The sequence below is a fragment of the Macrobrachium rosenbergii genome, chromosome 48 (assembly GCF_040412425.1).
Source record: "Macrobrachium rosenbergii isolate ZJJX-2024 chromosome 48, ASM4041242v1, whole genome shotgun sequence".
Lineage (NCBI taxonomy): Eukaryota > Metazoa > Arthropoda > Malacostraca > Decapoda > Palaemonidae > Macrobrachium > Macrobrachium rosenbergii.
Genome location: NC_089788.1, coordinates 58,859,423 through 58,879,469, shown reverse-complemented (window position 1 = coordinate 58,879,469; position 20,047 = coordinate 58,859,423). Strand labels below are relative to the sequence as shown.

The 20,047-nt window shown below is 36.2% G+C and overlaps 1 protein-coding gene across 3 annotated transcripts in view; it reads left to right on the top strand.

Annotated features, from left to right (window-relative positions):
• The window catches only part of hop (tyrosine-protein kinase hopscotch), a 111,117-nt gene that overhangs the window by 68,100 nt on the left and 22,970 nt on the right, over positions 1 to 20,047 (top strand). For all 3 annotated transcript variants that reach the window (XM_067091877.1, XM_067091879.1, XM_067091878.1), the window contains exons 12-15: positions 2,433 to 2,561; positions 8,274 to 8,445; positions 14,394 to 14,479; positions 17,451 to 17,538. In XM_067091877.1, the coding sequence (XP_066947978.1) occupies positions 2,433 to 2,561; positions 8,274 to 8,445; positions 14,394 to 14,479; positions 17,451 to 17,538 (475 nt within the window). The remainder of the gene's footprint in view (positions 1 to 2,432; positions 2,562 to 8,273; positions 8,446 to 14,393; positions 14,480 to 17,450; positions 17,539 to 20,047) is intronic.

Sequence of the window (20,047 nt, the reverse complement as noted above, 5' to 3'; positions counted from 1 at the left end):
GTAGACCTATTCGTAAAATACTAGTGTAAAGAATTATCTGCCTACTATTGCTAATTGAAATTTAGTAATTTGTTTTAATGGGAAGTAATCAAGTTCTTGTGAATATAGTCTACGCTAGAGAGAGAGAAGTTTACTAACACTTATGTATCCTTTTGTCCATCGGTGTAATCTACAAGAATGCCCCCAAATCAAATGAATCATGGGCTACTTGCAGATTAACTTTGGTCACCTCATACATGTCTTTTTCAGCTCTCATATATTTTTTTTCTTATTTATATGTATCTTATAATGCCTTCCTACCATAGTCTTCATTTTCATAGAAATACTATTTCAGTCTTATATTTAATATGTTAGACATTTCGTGAAATATTTTCTATATAATTTATTGAGAGCAGTTCAATAGTTGTGTGTAAGGCTGAGACAGCTCTATGATCGGTCTGTGTATGCCATCTGCTACATGCCCACAAGTTTTACTTTTATTATATGTGGTATAAGTGGCATTACAATTACTGTGGTCATTGATGCATGTATACATGTATGTGCATATGCACATGCTTGTACGTGTCCATTCCACTGTATGCATATACATATCGTGTAGTTAAAGCTGTTATATTAATAAAAAGCTACTCTATTTCTAACAGATAAGGGTAGAAAACTACTTGCAATAAGAAATTGACATTTAGGCTTATGCCCTGTCATTGCCTCAAAATATAAGAAATTGACACATAGGCCTATGTTCTGTCATTGCCTCAGAATGTAAGAATTTGATGTTTAGGCCTATGCCCTGTCATTGCCTCAAAATGTAAGAAATTGATGTGTAGGCCTATGTCGTGTCAATTGCCTCATAATGTAAGAAATTGATGTGTAAGCCTATGCCCTGTCATTGCCTCAAAGTGTAACTATTTGATGTGTAGACCTATGCCCTGTCATTGCCTCAAAATATAAGCATTGACACTTAGGCCTATGCCCTGACATTGCTACAAAATATAAGAAATTGGCATGTAGGCCTATGCCGTGTCATTGCCTCAAAATATAATATTTTGACACAGGCCTAATCTCACAATGATATTAACATTTGACATGGAGGATTATGATGAGTTAATTCCCTAATATCGGAACTGGCTCCATAAGTCTATGCTTCATTTCAATTGATGTGGTCTATGTGGAACTGCTTATGTAGGCCAATACCAATTAGAAAAAAAAGGCAAGATGCTTGTGTATTTGGGCTGCACATGATCAAAAAAAAAAAAAAAAATGCACAGATAGAATGATCCAAGATCCTCATAATGATATGTAACGTAATATATCTTTTATCGGAGATATCAGTTGCATACTTCACAACTCTGGGAACTTAAATCTGTGGTGTCATCATTCATGCACAGAACTCAACGTTACCGAATGAAGTCAAATCCCTACTGGTAATCATATGGACTGTTAAAATTAGTGTGACATCATTCCCCTTTCGAGAGCTAGCCAATCACTGGTGTGCAGTGGGTGGGGCTTAGCTGAAAAGAGCCATGAATTTTGCTATAGTCTGACAGAGGTGCTACCAAGAAGTGTGTTAGGGTTGGAGGACTATGTAGAAGCAGGGGATTTTGTTCCCCAACAAGTCTCTAGTTGTGATGAGTCAGGGTTGTTCTGAAAAAAAAAAAAGACCAAACAGGACTTGCATAACTCAAGAGAAGTCATTGCCAGGACAAGAGCCAATGAAGGACAGGCCATTTTGCTCGATGGGAATGCAAGTTGGGATTTAAAATGAAGCCTTTACTTGTCTACCACTCGGGGAACCCAAAGGTTTTAAGAAAAAATATTGTTTTAAAGAGTAAGTTGAATGTGATATGGATGGCTAATAGTCAACGGGTAACCAGACATTTTTTTGTAGAGTGAGTAAATAAAGTGGTTGGTTCTAGTGTCAGGAAGTACCTTGAGGAGAAACAGTTGCTTCTGAAGGAACTATTTCTTGTATAAAATAGCCTCATCAAATAGATGACTAGGTGATGTTGTGAATAGTGCCACTATAGACCAGTTCAAGAACAGATTAAGTAAAGGGGTCGACACTCATGTAATTTATTAATGTAGTCATTTTTGAATGGTGTTTCAGATGGACCAGGAGGGCTTTGAGGCATCTCTGTCCATGTTGTTTTGTGGAAAACCTCTTCTTGTTTTGACTCTATTTTTTTTCCTTCAGCTATTCCACTCATTAAGGCATTTACTGACAAATATGAGAACATGACTAGGGGACACCCTCAGGTGAAGGTTACTCATTGGAGAAGATTTAAAAGTGAATCTTTCAATTGATTAGATTCTCAAGGAACTCTGCTCATTCTAGAAATTATGGCATAAGTAAAATAAGAGGTATTCAGGTAACATCAGAAATTTTAAACATGTTATTTTTCAGTATTACAAAATTTTATGTAATTTGCTATATTTAGGTAGAACTTGTGGAAGCAGCAACGTATTTGGCGCGTGCGTTATGGTACCTAAACATGGAAGGGATACAGCACAACAAAATTCGATGTCATAATGTACTGGTAGCTAATCACACAGAACAAACTTTCAAGGTAAGAGCACCATTTTTTATGAATGTTTTGCATGTTAAAAATTGTCATAGTCTAGAATTATTAAGAAGTTGTTTTGGTCAATAATTTATCTTGATTCTTTCATATTTGTTAGGTATTGCTTGTTTTTTTCATCATAAATCCATCAAATATAATTAGCTCTCTTGTATGCCACAAACTCATCCAGAACTCTTCAGCCCCTCCTTAATGAAAAGAAAGAAAATGGCGGTCTGCCAGTAATACCCTTCTCTTTATTCTTGCATTTGCAAAAGTGTTCTCTGCTCTCTTGAGTTTGCAGACACTTCAGATAATTGCTGTATTTCCTGAGAATTGCCTTTATTCATTTTTATATAATTCATTTGTGCAATGAGTTGATTAGTATATTTTCCTGTATTTTATTAACTAAATGATACGGTGGTTCGTTTGCAAAAAATTTTTTTCCATGGTTAAAAGGTTTGCCCCTCCATGTTTTGATATATCAAAGCTCAGCAAAAACTCTGCATTCATGGCTGATGTGAATTTAACCATTACTTAGGAAAAATCCTTGGAAAAGCCTGGAAAGAAAGACAAGTTATTGGAAAAGGTGATAAGTAATCTAATATGAGGGAATAGATGATACAACTAATACACTGGAATTCAAGAGACATCAGCAGAATGGAATGAATTTGCTCTTTGCTTAAACATTTGTAGATCAGAATACTCCACAACTGCACTAGGCAGACTACTACACATTTTAGTTGTAGTCAGAATGAAACCCATAGCAAACTGAGTAGTAATAAACCTGATACTGTTTGCAGCAGCAACCTGCCTAGTGTTTTGAGCATAGAAAACTAGGTCAGATAAAGTGCAGAAGATGTATGCCATTGTAGAAAATTTTATGCAACCAACATAGTAAACTTACTTTACATCTCTGCCACAAGTCAAAATTAAGAATTGGCAAAATGAACTTGACTGATGATATAACTCTATCCAAGAGTTTGAGATGAGAGTCAGGACTGGAAGACCACTTTGGAAGAAGAATAGTGTCAACGCTTAGATATAATAGCTTCATCATGAAATATTCAAAAACATTGTTGCTAGAAACCAAATTTTTTGAAAAACTGTGGGAGCAATGTTATGTATATGCTTCTCAAAAGTCAAATTATTATCAAAAGTTGCACCAAAAATCTTAAAAGTCACTGACAATTAAAACTTTACCATTTAAATGTGAATCAGGATGCAAAGACAAAAGTGGCCTGAATCATGCCCCAAAAGCCTACTCCACTCGTGAATATGTGCCAGATCTCTGTTCAAAGATTCTGCAGCCACATACTGTACCTAAGGCAGAAGAAGGACCAACAGTTAGAAGAGTAGCATCGTCGGCATATGCAGTTGATTGTTCTCCCGACCTTGCCACATGTCAGTAATATCTATAAAATAAATAGCAAAGGTCCAAGAACACTACCTTGAAGAACCCCTGAAATGACATTACTACCATAGTAGCATCAACACAGACCCTTCAGGTTCTACTTATTGAAAATTCCTTTAAAATATTAGAAGGTACAACAATTCCTAGAAATGATTCACACAGTCAAAGGCTGCACTAAAATCTAACCCAACCATGCTTGCCTCTACACCTTTATCAAAAGCACTCTGCAAGAGTGCAGCACAGTTACTAAGGTCTATTTGTACAATATTTATTTATTGTACAATATTCCAAAGGGAAGCCCATCTTAGGCACACACATCATAGAAGAAAATACGGTGCTCTACCAAGTAATGAAGGTTAGAGTACTGTGTGCTTTCACTGATTCTGGCTGAGGTACTCTTGAGACCTATCATGGAATGAGGGAAGTGGACATCTGTGACAAAACTAGGTCTGCCCATGGTGATGTTGCTGAATGCTATAGTGGAACTGATTCAACTCACACTTTAGCATAACCGTTGTTTCACCAGTATTTCTTGCTGCAGTGAAAGCTTACTTGAAGAACAAAGGTCTTTCATAGACTTAAGAGGTTGTCTTTTTTGTGAACACGTGTCATGCCAATTCTCCTGCAAATGAACTAGTCAGTGACATCATGTATGAAGTTTGTTTAACTGTCAGTGACCTCTTTCATGCAACCCTTTGACCAAGGTTTTTTACAGTACAGAAATTTGAAAAGCACAGCACCTTTAATTTTTTGCATAGAAGCTAAAAAATTCTCTTTGTGCCATTGTGAGCATTGAAGGTACCTTTTATATTGCTGCTCTGGCTTGGAATGGCATCAGTAGATAGATGCCGTAAAGGACTTAGTGAAAACTGTAGCCTGGCATTATGCAGGCATTTGTATGCTTTGGGGAAGAGGAGGACAAACACATACAAGAACTTCCCACAGATTATTCAGTGTATGCCAGCCATTAATGTCTGGAAGAAGCTCATAGAGCAGGATGTTGTAGACAGTGTGCAGCAAGATGATGATACACCAATAATCATAAGATGACAAATGAACAAAATTATCGTAGTGTCACTAATTATTAGGTAGTAAGAACAGAGGGATGACTGATTATGAAGAGGAATTACAACTGAAAGTGACATGGACATCTGCATTAGAGGCATATGAGACTGGTCAAGTTTGTTGATAGATGTTCTCACTTTAACTGCCTGGAAGCCAGACTCACAATGTAATGTAGAGGGACTTAGGATAAGAGAGCAGCATCTGTTAAACAGGCCACCATTCATGACCCTTTTAGGAGAGGTGCTGAAAGAGCGTTAACCTCTTCACATTTAATTTCCTCTCCATTGCTGGCAACAACCCATGAACTACCTTTTTGGTCCATCCAGTGTATTGGCAGTGCTGAGTATCACCTCCTAGAGCTGGATGACTTTGAGCCCTTAGAGACATGATCCTGAACCATGAGATTGATGACCCTGGACTTTTGAATGTTGTTGATCCACAGTCTTACAGGTTGTTGATCGAGAGCCCCCGGGGCCTGTAGAAGGACAGTTTACTGCTCTGTAGAGATCACCCTACTATAGTAACTTTTTGTGCTTACGTAAATAGCAGAATTAAGATAAGTCAAAATCTGGTGGGTTTTTTTTCTATTTTAAGTGGTATAGGGAATGGATGAATTGTTGGCTTGTATGTTGAGACATTATAGTATGTTTTGATAAGAGAATCCTTGAACTGTGATTGGCCATTGGTAAACATTTAGTTTACCAACACATTCATAATAGGAACTGGGAGGGTAGGTGAACTTGTACTATGAGTTTTGTGATGCTGTAAGTAATATTTAACAGTCGAAATTTTTTCTAGTTGACCAACAAAAATATTAGGAACTAAGAGGGTAGGTCACCCAGTTATTCAGAAATTTTGATTTGGAATGGATATGGCTCCAAGGAATCCAACTAATTGGACTTTTGTTGTATTGGAAGAGGGTTGTAATAGTCGACCCTCATTAAGACAGACTGGTAGGGGGGCCAGGGTGTCCATCTTAGCCGATAGTCCGGTTTAACTGGTGATATCTGTATATATATACATATAAATATACTGTATTTCATTATTTGTATAAAGAGTATGAATAGTAAACCAATGTAGAAACGTTTGAATTAAAGCTCATGGTAAAAGATGAAAAATGTAGAATAAAACATGATAAAAATTATAGAATTCAGTCACATAAGTGGAGTCTCTAAAATGAAAGTAAGATTTTTTCCATTTTTCATGTTTTTTTTGTTTTAGTTATTCATTCATTATAGTTTATTATTATCTATATTAATATACAGTACAGTACTGTTAAATTAGTGTGAGATGATTAAGATCATCAGTAATAAAATAGTGGGACAATTAAAACCATAAGTTCACTAACACATTTTGTTTTCAACAAAAACATTCAGTAAAACGCAAAAATATATGTGATCAAAATAATTGTAATTCAACTTGTGAATTTTAACAATAAGTAAGACTATAAAATACATTTCATCATATCAATCTTGAAGAGGGTTGGTTTGTATTGTTACTGATGTCGTCATCAGTTTGCAGTCATAAATCTGAGGACAGTCTGGGAATAGGATTCGCAAGTGATAAAGCATCACCATTGCAGACTGTTGTGGGATTTTTCATACCACTATATTAAAGTTAGAATTATTGTTGAATTCATGTTTTCATGAAGAAATGATTATATAAAGCAGACTTTTTAGTAATTTTTACCATAAGCGGTCAAATAATCACAATCATGGCAGCGTTCAAACTTAGTGCCATCATGACATATGTCTGTAAATAGAACAGAATTAGAGGGCTGTTATTGACTAGCAGATCTCCATGGCAACCAGCCAGCCAATCAGGTTTTAGCTGTATTCTGTCTGAGAAAGAACTTTTGCTCAGAGAAGCTGACGATGACATAAGTGCATGTGTTTTGAATACAATACGTAGTTGTTAATAATGTATGTACTTTACTGATTACTTGAAGAGTAGAATGAAATCCTTCTTATTACTTGAGTGCAAAATTGTTGGTTCAGAGATTCTTCAGCAACAAAATATATATATATTTTTTTTTGCTTCAGAAGATATTTATGTACTAACGCTGCATTGACATACCTTTAAAACAAAATTCTTCTCTTTAATCTCTCGAGGATAGAATTACCTGCGCTGCATAGAGGGAACTGGCTATTCTCTCTCTCTCTCTCTCTCTCTCTTTCTCTCTCTCTCTCTCTCTCTCTCTCTCTCTCTCTCTCTCTCTCTCTGTGTGTGTGTGTGTGTGTGTGTGTGTGTGTGTGTGTGTGTGTGTGTGTGTGGGCGTGTGTCATTTGCCATGTAAACACAGATAGAATTATGCTGCATAGAGGGAACTGGCAATTCTCTTTCTCATGTCATTTGCCACGTAAACACAAATATTGTTCAGTAACTCAGCTTTTGTCTTCATAAGTTTACTTTTGTCATATCTTTTCTTTCCTAAAAATCATACAAAGCATTGTACTGTAGCTACCGATTGGGCAGCAGACAGGTAAAACTGTTAATGCTCAGTGATTGGCTACAATACTTCCTACCGCTCCAAACAGTAGCGTTTCTTAATGACAGTATGTATTGAGCACAAGTTAAATTGGTTACAAGTTAAAAGCATTTCAGTTTAGTACAGTACAGTATAAATACAGAACAGTATATTTAAAATATAAATGAAAAGTTTTTATTTACCTTTGGTAAATAAAAAGGAAAACGGTACGTGATGAGCGGAGGACCACTAACTATCTTAAATCGTGGTTGAACATTGTGTATTTTAAATCGGCTGACCCTCTTTGGTGTCTGTCGTATCCGATATCCAGGTTAACGGGGTCTGGCTTAACGAGGGTCGACTGTAGTTCAGTCATCATTTTAAAGAAATGTACCTCATATTGTTTAAGTGTTTTAAGAAATTAGTCAAATTGTTTAAGTGCTTATTACAGGCAGTCCTCGGTTAAGGGTGGGGGGTTCCATTCCCGGCTGAGCACTGCTAACCGAAAATTGGTGATAATAGCACTAATAACCCACTTAACGGGCCATTAACCGGATATCGGCGCTGCCGCTAAGCGGAGATCGGCACTGAAAAGCCAGCTAATGACATCGCTAGACAAACGCCGTAAAACTGGATCGCTGTTAACCAATGCCGCCAGTAAGCGGTGACTGTCTTTACTATGAAGGATTGTAATAAAAAATTGGGATGTTATCACTAGGACAAACACTTTCTTAGATTTATGTGAAATTTTCATTCATTTTTCCTGTATATGCAGGTAAAATTGGGCGATCCTGGATTGGTAACCTACACAGAACAAGATATTCATTGGATTCCTCGTGAGCATCATGCTCAGCCTTCTTTAGCCGTTAACAACAACACAACTGATATCTGGGCTTTCAGTACAACTCTGTGGCAGATCTTTTCGTTTGGTGTTTCTCCTCTTCCAGGTATAGTATTGTTATTATTATCAAGAATGATGCACAGGCCTCTTTATTTTTTATTGACTTGTAAAATCCAGTTGTTTACCGATATGCCAGTTACATAAGAAGTAATCTGGTTTTAATCATTTAGATTTAATCTTTTATGTGTGAAGCTCTTTAAAATTGGTAGTACAGTACAGTGCATCTAGTAATTAGAGGAAAATTTCCAAACATTAAAGTTCACCTGAAATTATGAATGCTGCTGTCTGTCTCTATCCAAAGTTTGTCTATCAAAGGCTAGGCCAGATGTTTAAATTTTACTATTATCGATTCTTTATTTTTATTAATGACATTGTTTATAACTGTTTGGAATCAATCTGTTTGCAAGATACTTTATCAAGAATGTAAGTAGCTTCTCTGCTGTAGCAAGAATGTGAGTAGCGTCTCTGCTGTAGCTTATCACTTAACCCATCTCCCTCCTTCTATTAGAGTATCTCAGCTGTGAACAATCTCTTTCAGGTGGAACAAACGTTCTTTTTCATGCTCTTTTTGATGCTTAGCCACTTTTTTATTTATAATGAAGCTTGCTTGACATTATACCTTCGTACAGTGACTTGAGAAAACTGTAATATGAAACAAGACAGATAATTCATAGATTGCCATAAAAATATTCTATTGGCCATTTTTTATGCAAATGCATTACACACCATATTTTCCAGCATATAAGACATAAGTCTATAAGATGCACCCCTATTTTTGGAAGAATATTCTGAAAAGAATTAAAATATCTTCTCGTCTTTAATCTTGGTAGTCGCTCCCACATTAGGTTATTGTGAAGTGTCTTAGCAACTGGTATTCAAATATTACTGTTTGACGAAAAATGAGGCATGGATTTTTAGACATATTAGAAGGTCTGGACTTCTCAGATTATGCATTTTTCCTAATTATAGCACAGTGGTTCCTTATCTATTGTGGGGGTTAAGTTCTAGAACCCCCACAATAGGCAAAAATCCGCAAAGCAGCGGCCTTATATTTATTTTATTATTTACTGTATACAGTACATACAGTATATATTTGAAGGCTTTATAAACCCTCCCCACACTCTTATAAACCTTTCCCACACTTATTAACCTTTCTCACACTGTTATAAACACTTCTTATGCACTTAAACACTTACTATACTCTTGAACCTATGTAATAGTTCACAGAACAGAACATCAACAGTGATAAAAATTCTCTTGTATGATTTACTAATTTTCATATATTAATATTAATGTAAACACATTAATATATTATTTTACTTACAGAATCCTTTAGTATACTATATTACTATTTTGATCTGTTATCATCGTAATATGCATAAAAAAAAACGATTGTCCCACATTTGTAATGTTTACATTCTGAGAATCAGCTGACTGAAACTGCTCACTACTACCAAAAGAATTAGGAAAATAATTTTTTAGTTGCTAAAAGAAAAATTTATTAATGGAATTATTATTTTTAATTTTGTGCATAAAAATTTATGATACACACAGAGAGAGAGAGAGAGAGAGAGAGAGAGAGAGAGAGAGAGAGAGAGAACTGGTGTTTACTACATATAAACAAAGTCTCAGCACAGTAGCTTGGGACGAGACTAAGTCTTGACTAGAGAAGCTGGGGATGAGTGAGTACTGTATACAATAACCTTGAGTTGGTTACATATGAAATTTGGAGTTTAAATATTTTTACAGTGATTAAGATGAAACATCAGCTGTGATAAAATATTCTCTTTTGTACTATTATATGTGTGATAATCATAAAGTCAACTACCAAACTTATACTGAAGCACGGTTCAGTAAATTAGAGAAAGAAGAAAATATGACAACACGCACCTACAGTAAAAACAGTTACAGATACCGGGACAATGGTTTTTTTTATACATATATTATGGCAATAATGGTTTTTTTTATACATATATTACGATAATAATAGCTCAATATAGTTTATTCTGTAAGTGAAATAAAGTTTTATTGAAATTTTGCTGTTTTTTCATTACAAGACTGTATATTGAGAAAGAAAGAGAGAGAGAGAGAGAGAGGTTGAACTGGGGTGTTTAGTACACTGGTAAGCTGTTTTGTGATTTTGTGGGATTTTAATTTAGTATTCTATATATTTTTTGTTGTTTACATTAATATTAATATTTGAAAATTTGTAAATAATATTTTTATCATAAAAAAATGTATTTAGTCATGAATATAAAAATTTTAGGCTAGAAAATGCATATTTTACAACAAAAATAAAAATAATAAATACCACAAAATCCGACGAAATAGCGAAAAACCTGCGATACAAATTTAGATATATCAGACAAAAAAATCCGCGATGTAGAGAGACCGCAATGAGTGAACCGCAACATGGCGAGGTACAGCTGTAATGTTTTTCACCTAAATAGGTAACTAGCCTAGAAGCCTAGTGTGCCATCTCTTGTCTTCTCCCTTTGATGCATTCATATTTGACACTAATTTTAAGCCTTTTAAAGATATTACAGCATTATTATAGTATATGTGGTGTGCCATACAAAAAAATTTATAGCTACTGTGTTGAAATACATCATAAGGACTTGATTTATACAGTTGTGCAGTATGAATAAACTGAAACAATTGTACAAACTTCTTTCATACCAGTCGAAAAGAGCAGCAGTCCTCCAAACACACTCTTTCCCACACAAATGCATACATATAGTACCGACATTGTAATTTTAAGTTTATTAAAGATATATTACAACGTTTTTGTTATTTATGTTATATGGTTTATGAAAGAATCATCATTACAGTGTAGTGTCAGAACACATCATTGTTACCTGAACTGAGTGATCATACTGCAGTAGACCCCCACTTTTTCGTGCGGATAGGTTCCAGAACCCACCGCAGAAATGCAAAATCCTTTCTAAAAATGCTTATAACTGCCAAATACCCTGTACCCCTTAAACTAAAATGCTTGTAACTGCCTATTTTAACAGTTCACTACATAATTTAATAGTTCAAACAAAAATATACCTTAAATTATCATACTACAACAATTTAATATCATTTCAAACAAAAACCCACCCCCAGTCCAATTTAATATCATTTCAAACAAAAACACACCCCCAGTCCATTATCCCAAAACACCCAAAGTCGTCTTACATTACCCTCCTACAACTGTTACTCTAAAGTATATACACCCCTAAAATGCTTATAACTGCCTATTTTAATAGTTTGTCGCCCAACTTGACAGTTCAAACAAAAATGTACCTCAAACTATCATCCTAAAACACCCCAATATCATTTCAAAGTCATTTTACAACATTACATACCCATCTACAGTACAACTGTTACTCTTAAGTATTCCATATAATTCAGACACGCGCATGATTTTCTTTTGCCTGATGTAACTTTGCGCATCGTGTGCTGCACTGCGCATAATGTACGTACATTTTATTGATATTTTGCTGTTTTGTAAGTTAATTTTGAAATGGTATTTACTGTACATTACATATTGTAGGATAGTACCACTGTATAGAACATATCTAAAGTATGTGGGTAGTTCAGAATGGCGGGACACATCCCTCCAAACAAAATACTAGTTTTTTTATGTCATGTTAGTATTTTTGTGATTACGTACAAGTACGTTTTATGATAAAAAAATGATTTATTATAGTAAGTTCTTGGTTTACATTTTACTCGACCTAGTCATTTTATGGTTAGTCCTATAAATGTATTAAAGAATTATTGTTCCATCGTTCTCTCTCTCTCTCTCTCTCTCTCTCTCTCTCTCTCTCTCTCTCTCTCTCTCTCTCTCTCTCTCTCTCTCTCTCAGTATACATATCCTTTAATGAAAAAATACAGTAATTAGTGAATACACAGTGTTGCTCTATGAAAAAAAGTAAATTAGTGACAATTTTAGATACGGTCTGTAGAAAAATTTGCGAATTGATGAAAGTTCCCATATAAAATTGAAAGATATTTTCCACAAAAATCTGCGACAAAGTGAAGTGCGTAAAAGTGGGGGTGTCCACTACTTACTCAATCACATTAATGTCTGTCTGTCTGTCTGACTACCCCAAAAAGTCATTCTTTCTTGTTTCTGTCACACTGTAAAAAAATCGTATTACAGATGTTTCACAACATACTAGTCTGGCTCCTTGAATATGCAGTGTTTCCAAACCAAATGTCTGCTAGCCATGGCAGATTATATCTTATTTAAAGCACTGAAAGATATGATTCCAACTACTTTGTTCTTTATGTTATTGCTTCCATGTACAAATGTACTTTCCCAGAAGTTCACTGTGTGGTTAAAATCCCAATAATATACTTCTGTTTTATGGTTTCAAAATTTGCAGCAACAGCTTCTGTAGTATTTCCTGATACTTTTTCTAGATTTTTTCCTGTCTTCTCCACTTTGCCCAAGTTGTGATTATTGCAGTTGGCAATGTATAAACTGGGTTCTTCCTTTTTGCTTTTTTCCTATTTTGTTTTTAAAAATGGATTTACAGATGCTATTATCAAAATGGAATATAAATTTATAAAGTTCATCCTCAAAGGTCTCAGTGGTTTCCCCTGTGACAAGATAACTGAATTATTTCCTCTCATTTCAATAACTAATATATTTTCTCAATTTGAAAAGTTTCTTGAATTTTTAGATCATTGTCCAAAAGTCAAATACACTAATAATAGAAAAATTTTTCATTCATCTCCTTTTACAAATAAGTAGGGTTGTGTAGTCTACTGGCTCTTAGGACAAGACCTGCTGCTACACACCATTATGTTGACTTGAAAAAATGTTGACATTATGGTATGGAAAAATATAGGAATTCATACATCTGACTTTATGGTGCATTGCAGTTTTGAAACCTTTCTAGGTTTTTCTACTTCTGTATCTAAAAGGGGGTAGGTGTTATCCTTACCTTCTTGTCAATGAAAATTTTATAGACAGTTCTTTAGAGTTCAAGGTAACTAGAAATAAATTGTGAATATCTTTATTCTCTGGGCCAGTAAACAAATATATCACACATACGAGTTCCATAGTAATTTTGTTCGTTTTAATACATAATACTGTAAAGTCTTTATAAAAAAATCCCTGTACAAATTAGGAGAGAGAGAGAGAGAGAGAGAGAGAGAGAGAGAGAGAGAGAGAGAGAGAGCGCTCACTGCTGTGGCAAAAGGCTGTATGTCTTCTGAATAAAACTGGAAAATATATCCATGAAACATTTTAAGTATTCGAACCATTTTCCCTTCTGGGATCAGGAAGCTAATAAACGTGTTCATCCCTTCTGCGTGTTACAAAGCCAGGTACAGTGTACTGTAGAATGGGATATTATTGAAGAGGGGTATGCTCAAATTGTATCAAGTTGAGTTTATTGTTGACAGTGTTGAACTCAGGAAACCAAGGGACTTTGGCTAATCAGTTTTGGTTGTGATATTAACAGAGATGTTATTAACATTTACTAATATTAATCACTTATGGTTGATCAACAAAACATATTAGGAGCTGGGAGGGCAGGTAGCTGATTGTTAAATTCCTTTTGAGAATGATCTGCTATGTAATTTCATTGCTTGATTTTTAAACATTTAATTTTTGTAAAGATATAATTTGGGGATATGACTATTACAGTACTGCTGATGTCAGGCGATATTTATCAATTAGAATTCCTTATAACTGACCAGCAAAGTTTATAGGGAACTGAGATGGTGGGTGACCCAACTATCTAAGATTTTTTATCACTTAGAAATGGTTCATTCCTGGCGCAGTTGAATGATGAGACTTTTACTGCACAAAGATGTGCATGTACACATTATGGTTGTACTTTGTAAAGTCATGAACAGTTTTTTGTTTCTTAATGACTGACTTCATAAAAGGAAACCCTTAGGTAAAAATGGTAATGTTCATATTTCATAAGATGTAAATTTGAGACATGGACCTTATTTACATTTTTATTCTTTTCTATCTGTTAATAGGTGCTGATATGGAAGAAGTTCGGCAGTTATATGCAACTGGTCGCTTGCTGCCACGTCCAGATCACTGCCCACAGGAGCTTTATAAAGTAAGTTATTATCAGAATTCCATTATAAAGTAAACAATAAAGTTTTATCCCATCACAAAATTTAACTATTACAATTTCCTTCACAAGCTCAGGTTGCTTGTAATATACTTGATAAGGTGTACTAAGCAAAGTGTAGCCTTCAGCCTCAAAACAAACACAGTAAGTACTTTCCAATTTTTAACAAATAAACCCCTATTCACTTTTCACTTCCTCTCAAATAAACCAATATTATTTTAGTAAAATGTAACAGCCTATTAACTAGAAATTCATATTGGTTAATTATTAATCATTACCAATGAATTGTACACCACCTAAAACTTCTTGACCTGTCACCAAAATTATCAACATTAAGTTTATAACAGCTTTTTCAGTCAAATTCATCATTAAGATTATGTTAGGACATTTATGGTACTGTATATGCAAATGAAATTAAGGCATCTTAACCATGCCAGTTGGAATATTTAAATGAGATGACTCAGAATATGAAATTTAATACAGTATCCCATAAGAGCTTGGGAACCCTTGCATAGATGGTTTCAATCATGACAGTATACATGAAAATAGAGTTTGGCATTGACAGGTGTGCAATTTTCAAGTCTAATATAAGGACAGGCTGTCCAATGTGAAGGAATCCCATTCCCAAATGAGAGAATCATCCTATTAGCCTTAATTCAGTAATCCAGCCTAATTCAATAATGCAAGGGTACTGTATGGGAGATACTGGCTGCAAGCACCTGGGAATCCCTGAGGCTGCCAGTATCAAACACCAGGAATTGAAAGTAAGCATCAGAGGGGAATACTTCTCCAGGATTAGGGTAATACTTCAGCCTAATGATGGAAACCCTGTGAAGGCAATGAATGCATGGACTGTCCCAGTAGGAAGGTAAGGTGGAAGAATATCAGACTAGATGATTGAAGGCTAAGAAACCATAGACAGAAGAACAAGAAAAGTGATGATCTTGAATAATGCACTACATCCAGTAGCGTGGTAAGGCTCTACTTACCAAGAAGGAAAGGTGGAAGAGGATTCCGAACTGTGGAAGACAGTATCAACATTAAGGAAAGAACACTTGGGCAGTACTTGAAACTCTGTGAATATGAGTGGTTGGCAACACCTTCAAAAGAAAAACTCATCTCTGTTGATGAACCTGACAAGAATAAGGAAAGGATCTCAAGCCAAAGGAAAGAGAAATAAAAAAAAATTAATTGCCAGAACCAGGGCACTCTGGATGTAAATGTAGGTGGCAGATGGCAATGGCTGACTGGGAAAGCTCAAGAAGGAAACTGAAAGCATGTTAATGTCAGCTGAAGACCAAATGGTACATATATTATGTACAAAGTAAGATATATGGCCAACTATCAACATAGATTATATGCTGCTTATGTGAACAGAATAGAAAGACCATCAATTACCTAATAAGTGAATGCCCAGCTTTAGCTCAAAAAGATTTTAAGAGAAAGCATGACAAAGTCACCAAGGGCTTTGAAAATCTACAGAGAAAATAATCTACCATATTCAGAGGAATGGTACAGCCATATACTGTACCAGAAAACTATTGGAAAATAAAAAAATAAAAAAATTAATGCGGTGCTCAACATCTTTAAGGACTTAGCATGTGGTACAGGCATGAAGACCAGACTTAATCTTGGTAAATAATGAAACCTAGACAGTATCTGGTAGACACAGCCTTACTATGGAACACAAAAGGACAAAGGCAGAGAAATGCTAGAAAAGTACCAAGATCTAAAGGTGGAAATAAGGAGACTATGGTAGGCTGAAGTGGAAATAGTACAGTACTTGTCATCCTGGGAGAACTAGAAGTAATTCCAAAGGACCTCAAGAGAAACCTGAAGAGGACTGGATGTACAAACCTCAAACCAGGATTGCTCTTGAAAAGTGTGCTACTAGCTACAGTGAGTTTTGGAGTTGTAAGAAAATAGGGTAGTGAGGGGCTAGATTCTCAGAGGAAGGTTGTTAGCCAAGATCCAGATTTTGAGATACCAACCTAGCAAGCATGTGAGAGAAGAAAAGTAAGATAAAATATAATATAGCCGTAAGTAGAGACTTGTGATATGAAGCAGACATGATGAGTTGGGCTTTTAGTTTAGCTCTCAAGAAATATAGAAGGAAAAACTTCTCGGATATAGTTAGTTCTTCATGCAAAGGCTGGTAAGTCCCACATAGTGTTGGAGGAGTTTCTAAGACAAAATGTATTATAACCTTTACTTCTAAGCAGTTTGTCATGCTTCTTAATAGGCATAGCAAAGATGGAAGTATGATTGATCCTGTTTATGTATATTTGTAAATATTTAGAATTAAAATCTTCACAAATTACATGAACAGGATCAATCATACTTCTAGACTTGCTATGTCTACAGCTAAGAGGCATGATCAACTACATAGAAATAAAGGCTGTAATACTGCTTGCCCAAAAAGCTCCTACATCTCTGTGTGAGACTTAACAATCTTTAAATGTGGAACTAATTCTAAAGCTGAGAAGTTTGTCCTTCCATATTTGTAAATACATAGATGAAGTTCTTTTGTAAATAAAGAAAAAGATGAAGAAAGGTTTTTTGGGACCATTGTTTTGTCTTCCCTACTATGAAAGATTGACTGGCTGTGTGTTTCGTATTTTGACTTCCCAACTGTGAAAGGTTGACTAGTCATATTTTTCATGTATTGTCTTCCCCACTGTGAAAGGTTGACTCGGTATTTCTTCCTCATTATGCAGATGTAAACTACATAACAGATATTACAAAACTTGCATTTCTTATATAATTATGACTGAACTATAGCTTTACTTTCTTAGACAGCTTTACCTTCGTACAGAGCTTCTTTATACTTTGACATAAATATATGAGACACCTTTGATTGCTTTCCATATACTGTATTTGAAATTACAAGATGGATTTTTCTTCCAGCTATAAGATCATTTATGCTGTAAGTGATGGGAATAATTTTGTCTTATAGGTGATGTTACGGTGTTGGTCTCCAGACCCTCAAGCCAGACGTCAGCCACAGGCCATCATGAGAGATGTCAACCAAATCCTTTATCAAGGTTAGTTATTTATCAAAACTGTTACCTTATATTGGATTTGAGACTTTTTGATACCAATTAGTTACTTCTCTTTGATTTAAACAGGTTTTAGTTGAAAGAGGTATCAGTTAAAGGATCGTGGTCTTAGTTGAAAGAAGTGTTAATGCGAGGATTACTGGTGTGAAGTAGAACCAGTGTGATCCTTCTCAGTCTTCATGCACTCCATCACACTCAGTTAAAACCTTCAAGATTGTAATGAGAGGGAACAAGTCTAGTAAGCAGTTACTTAGGGGCATGTGGTTATGGCTACTATCAACAGTCTCAGGAATACTGCTCTTGAGCAGTAGATGGGTGTGGTTTTTTAGGTTTTTGGGCAAATTAGGCTTGAATACACCATCAGCGGCTGGGAACCTTGCTTGGAGTTGGTCCCTCCACATTTTTTCCTCCATAAGATACCTTCAGAAATTTCAGAGAAGATTTTTGTGGGATCAACTCAGGTGAAAGGTTCAAACTGTGCTTGTTTTCCATCTTTATGACTGTCTTTTCTTGTTTTACAAAAATAAAGAGATCAGTTGTTATGAGCAGTATGAACAACTGCTTGACAAATGTAACACAACAATCATTGTAGTTTTCTTCTGCAGAAAATTGGTAAAACAGGCTAAGATTTTGATGATTAAATCAGCTATAGAACTTGAGACATTGTGTCCCCACCCTATGAGTCAGAATGATGGAACACAGAACTGGCAGAAGCAGAAGGTACACCCACTGAAACTTAGTTTCCCTGTGTGATGACCCATTCCTCTTTGGAAGTACAATATTTGGGTAAACCTCCAAGCTGCAGATGAGATCACACTGCTTGTGTGCCAGCTGTTGCTCCTTGCTGTACCCTGTTACTGCTACACCACCTTTGTCAGCTGTTTCTGTACACCTGCTGTGCCAGTTGCTCCCACCGTAATCATTGCTTCTGCTTTGCTTGCTGTGCCTGCTGTGTATAGTTGTTACTCTTTGGCTGTTTTTGTATACCTGCTGTGCCTCCTGCTCCTGCTGCACCGTCTGTGTCCACTTTCTGCTTCATCTACTGTGCCAGCTAGTCTCTTTCTGGCCTCTGTCCTAGCTGTTGTAACTTGGTCCACTGTGCCTGCTACTACTGTACTTATGTTTCTGCCATACTTGCTTTGCTGGATCTGCTGTAACAGCCACTCCTGCCATGTATGCTGTATCTGTTGTGACAGCTGCTCCTGTACGGCTGCTCTTGCTGCACTTCATGTCGGTTTTGTTCCTGTTGCACCCATTGTGTCTGACATGCCAGTGGCTGCTACTTTGGCTATGCCATTGCGACTGCTGCTGTGGGTCCAGTAATCCAGGCAGAAGCTCATTCTCTTTCCAGGCAGAATAATTAAAACAAAGGGTCCTTTAGAATCAAGATCAATACAGAGATGTTTATTCCATTACTCCAGATGCATTTCTTTCGGTTGAGCCCACCCATTGTCCGTCTTGTTAATCATCAATGCAGCCACAGCTCTAGTAGGTTGCAAGTTACCTTGTATTTGGACTTATTGGTGGATTCAGTCATTTTCTGTACACCATCGGTGATTACAGAGAAAATCATCGATTGTTTGATTGTTGATGGACGGATGCTCTTTACAGAGAATAGGCCTTCTAGAGGAACTTCCTCCTCTTTCTTATGATGTTCCATCCTCTTCAGGGTCAACATTTACAGAAGTGAAGGTGTGTGTTATCACCCAAGATCTCCTTGGCACCTGTAATGCTGCACAGTAGGTTGAAAGGTTTGCACCAAGCTGTGCCCAAGGTGCCAAGGCATTCTGTGACCCTGGAAGCTTCTAGGTCTGTTTCTTTTACTTATGCTCCTCTTAGTAGGCCCACAGCAATCCTCTGTATGATGTTATTTATGAGCCAGTGCATCAGAAACCATCATTCTTCATTGTCATGGACTGGATATGAAAAATTTTAACCAACAATTATTGCAGCATATAAAGAGGGAGGCATTTCAGTCAACTCACCTGGCAGATATTTTGAGCTTCCACTTGTCAAGGCTATTTCTGATATCCTGGTAGATGTCGAACACCACATTTAGGGTAAAGGGACTTCAGATGGGTAAAACCACCCTGTGGCTGCTCTATACAGTATGCATTTTCCAAGCCACAAGCTGAGGTGTTCCAAGAGTTCTTAGTGATCATGGGCAGCAGTGGGCCCTCAGCTCTATCAGATCCTTGCATTTAGAAGAAGCCAAGTTACTGGAGGCAATTGCAAATCCAGGAAGAAGGTGCTGTCACTAGGCAGGGCATCAGTCTTCTTATAGACCAACTGTGTGAAAAGGGAATGGGAAACAGCCACCAAGGGCTTGTTTAACACGTTTTCCTCCATAAACGTGAAGTGACTTATGATTCCCAGATCTGCTCAACAAGTTTCTGTTCCCTGAGATGCTAGTTCAAGAGCTTTTGGAGAAGCTATCATCATGAACTTTATACCTCATCCACCTGGCTGTTTTACCCTTTGAGTAGGAAAAGCC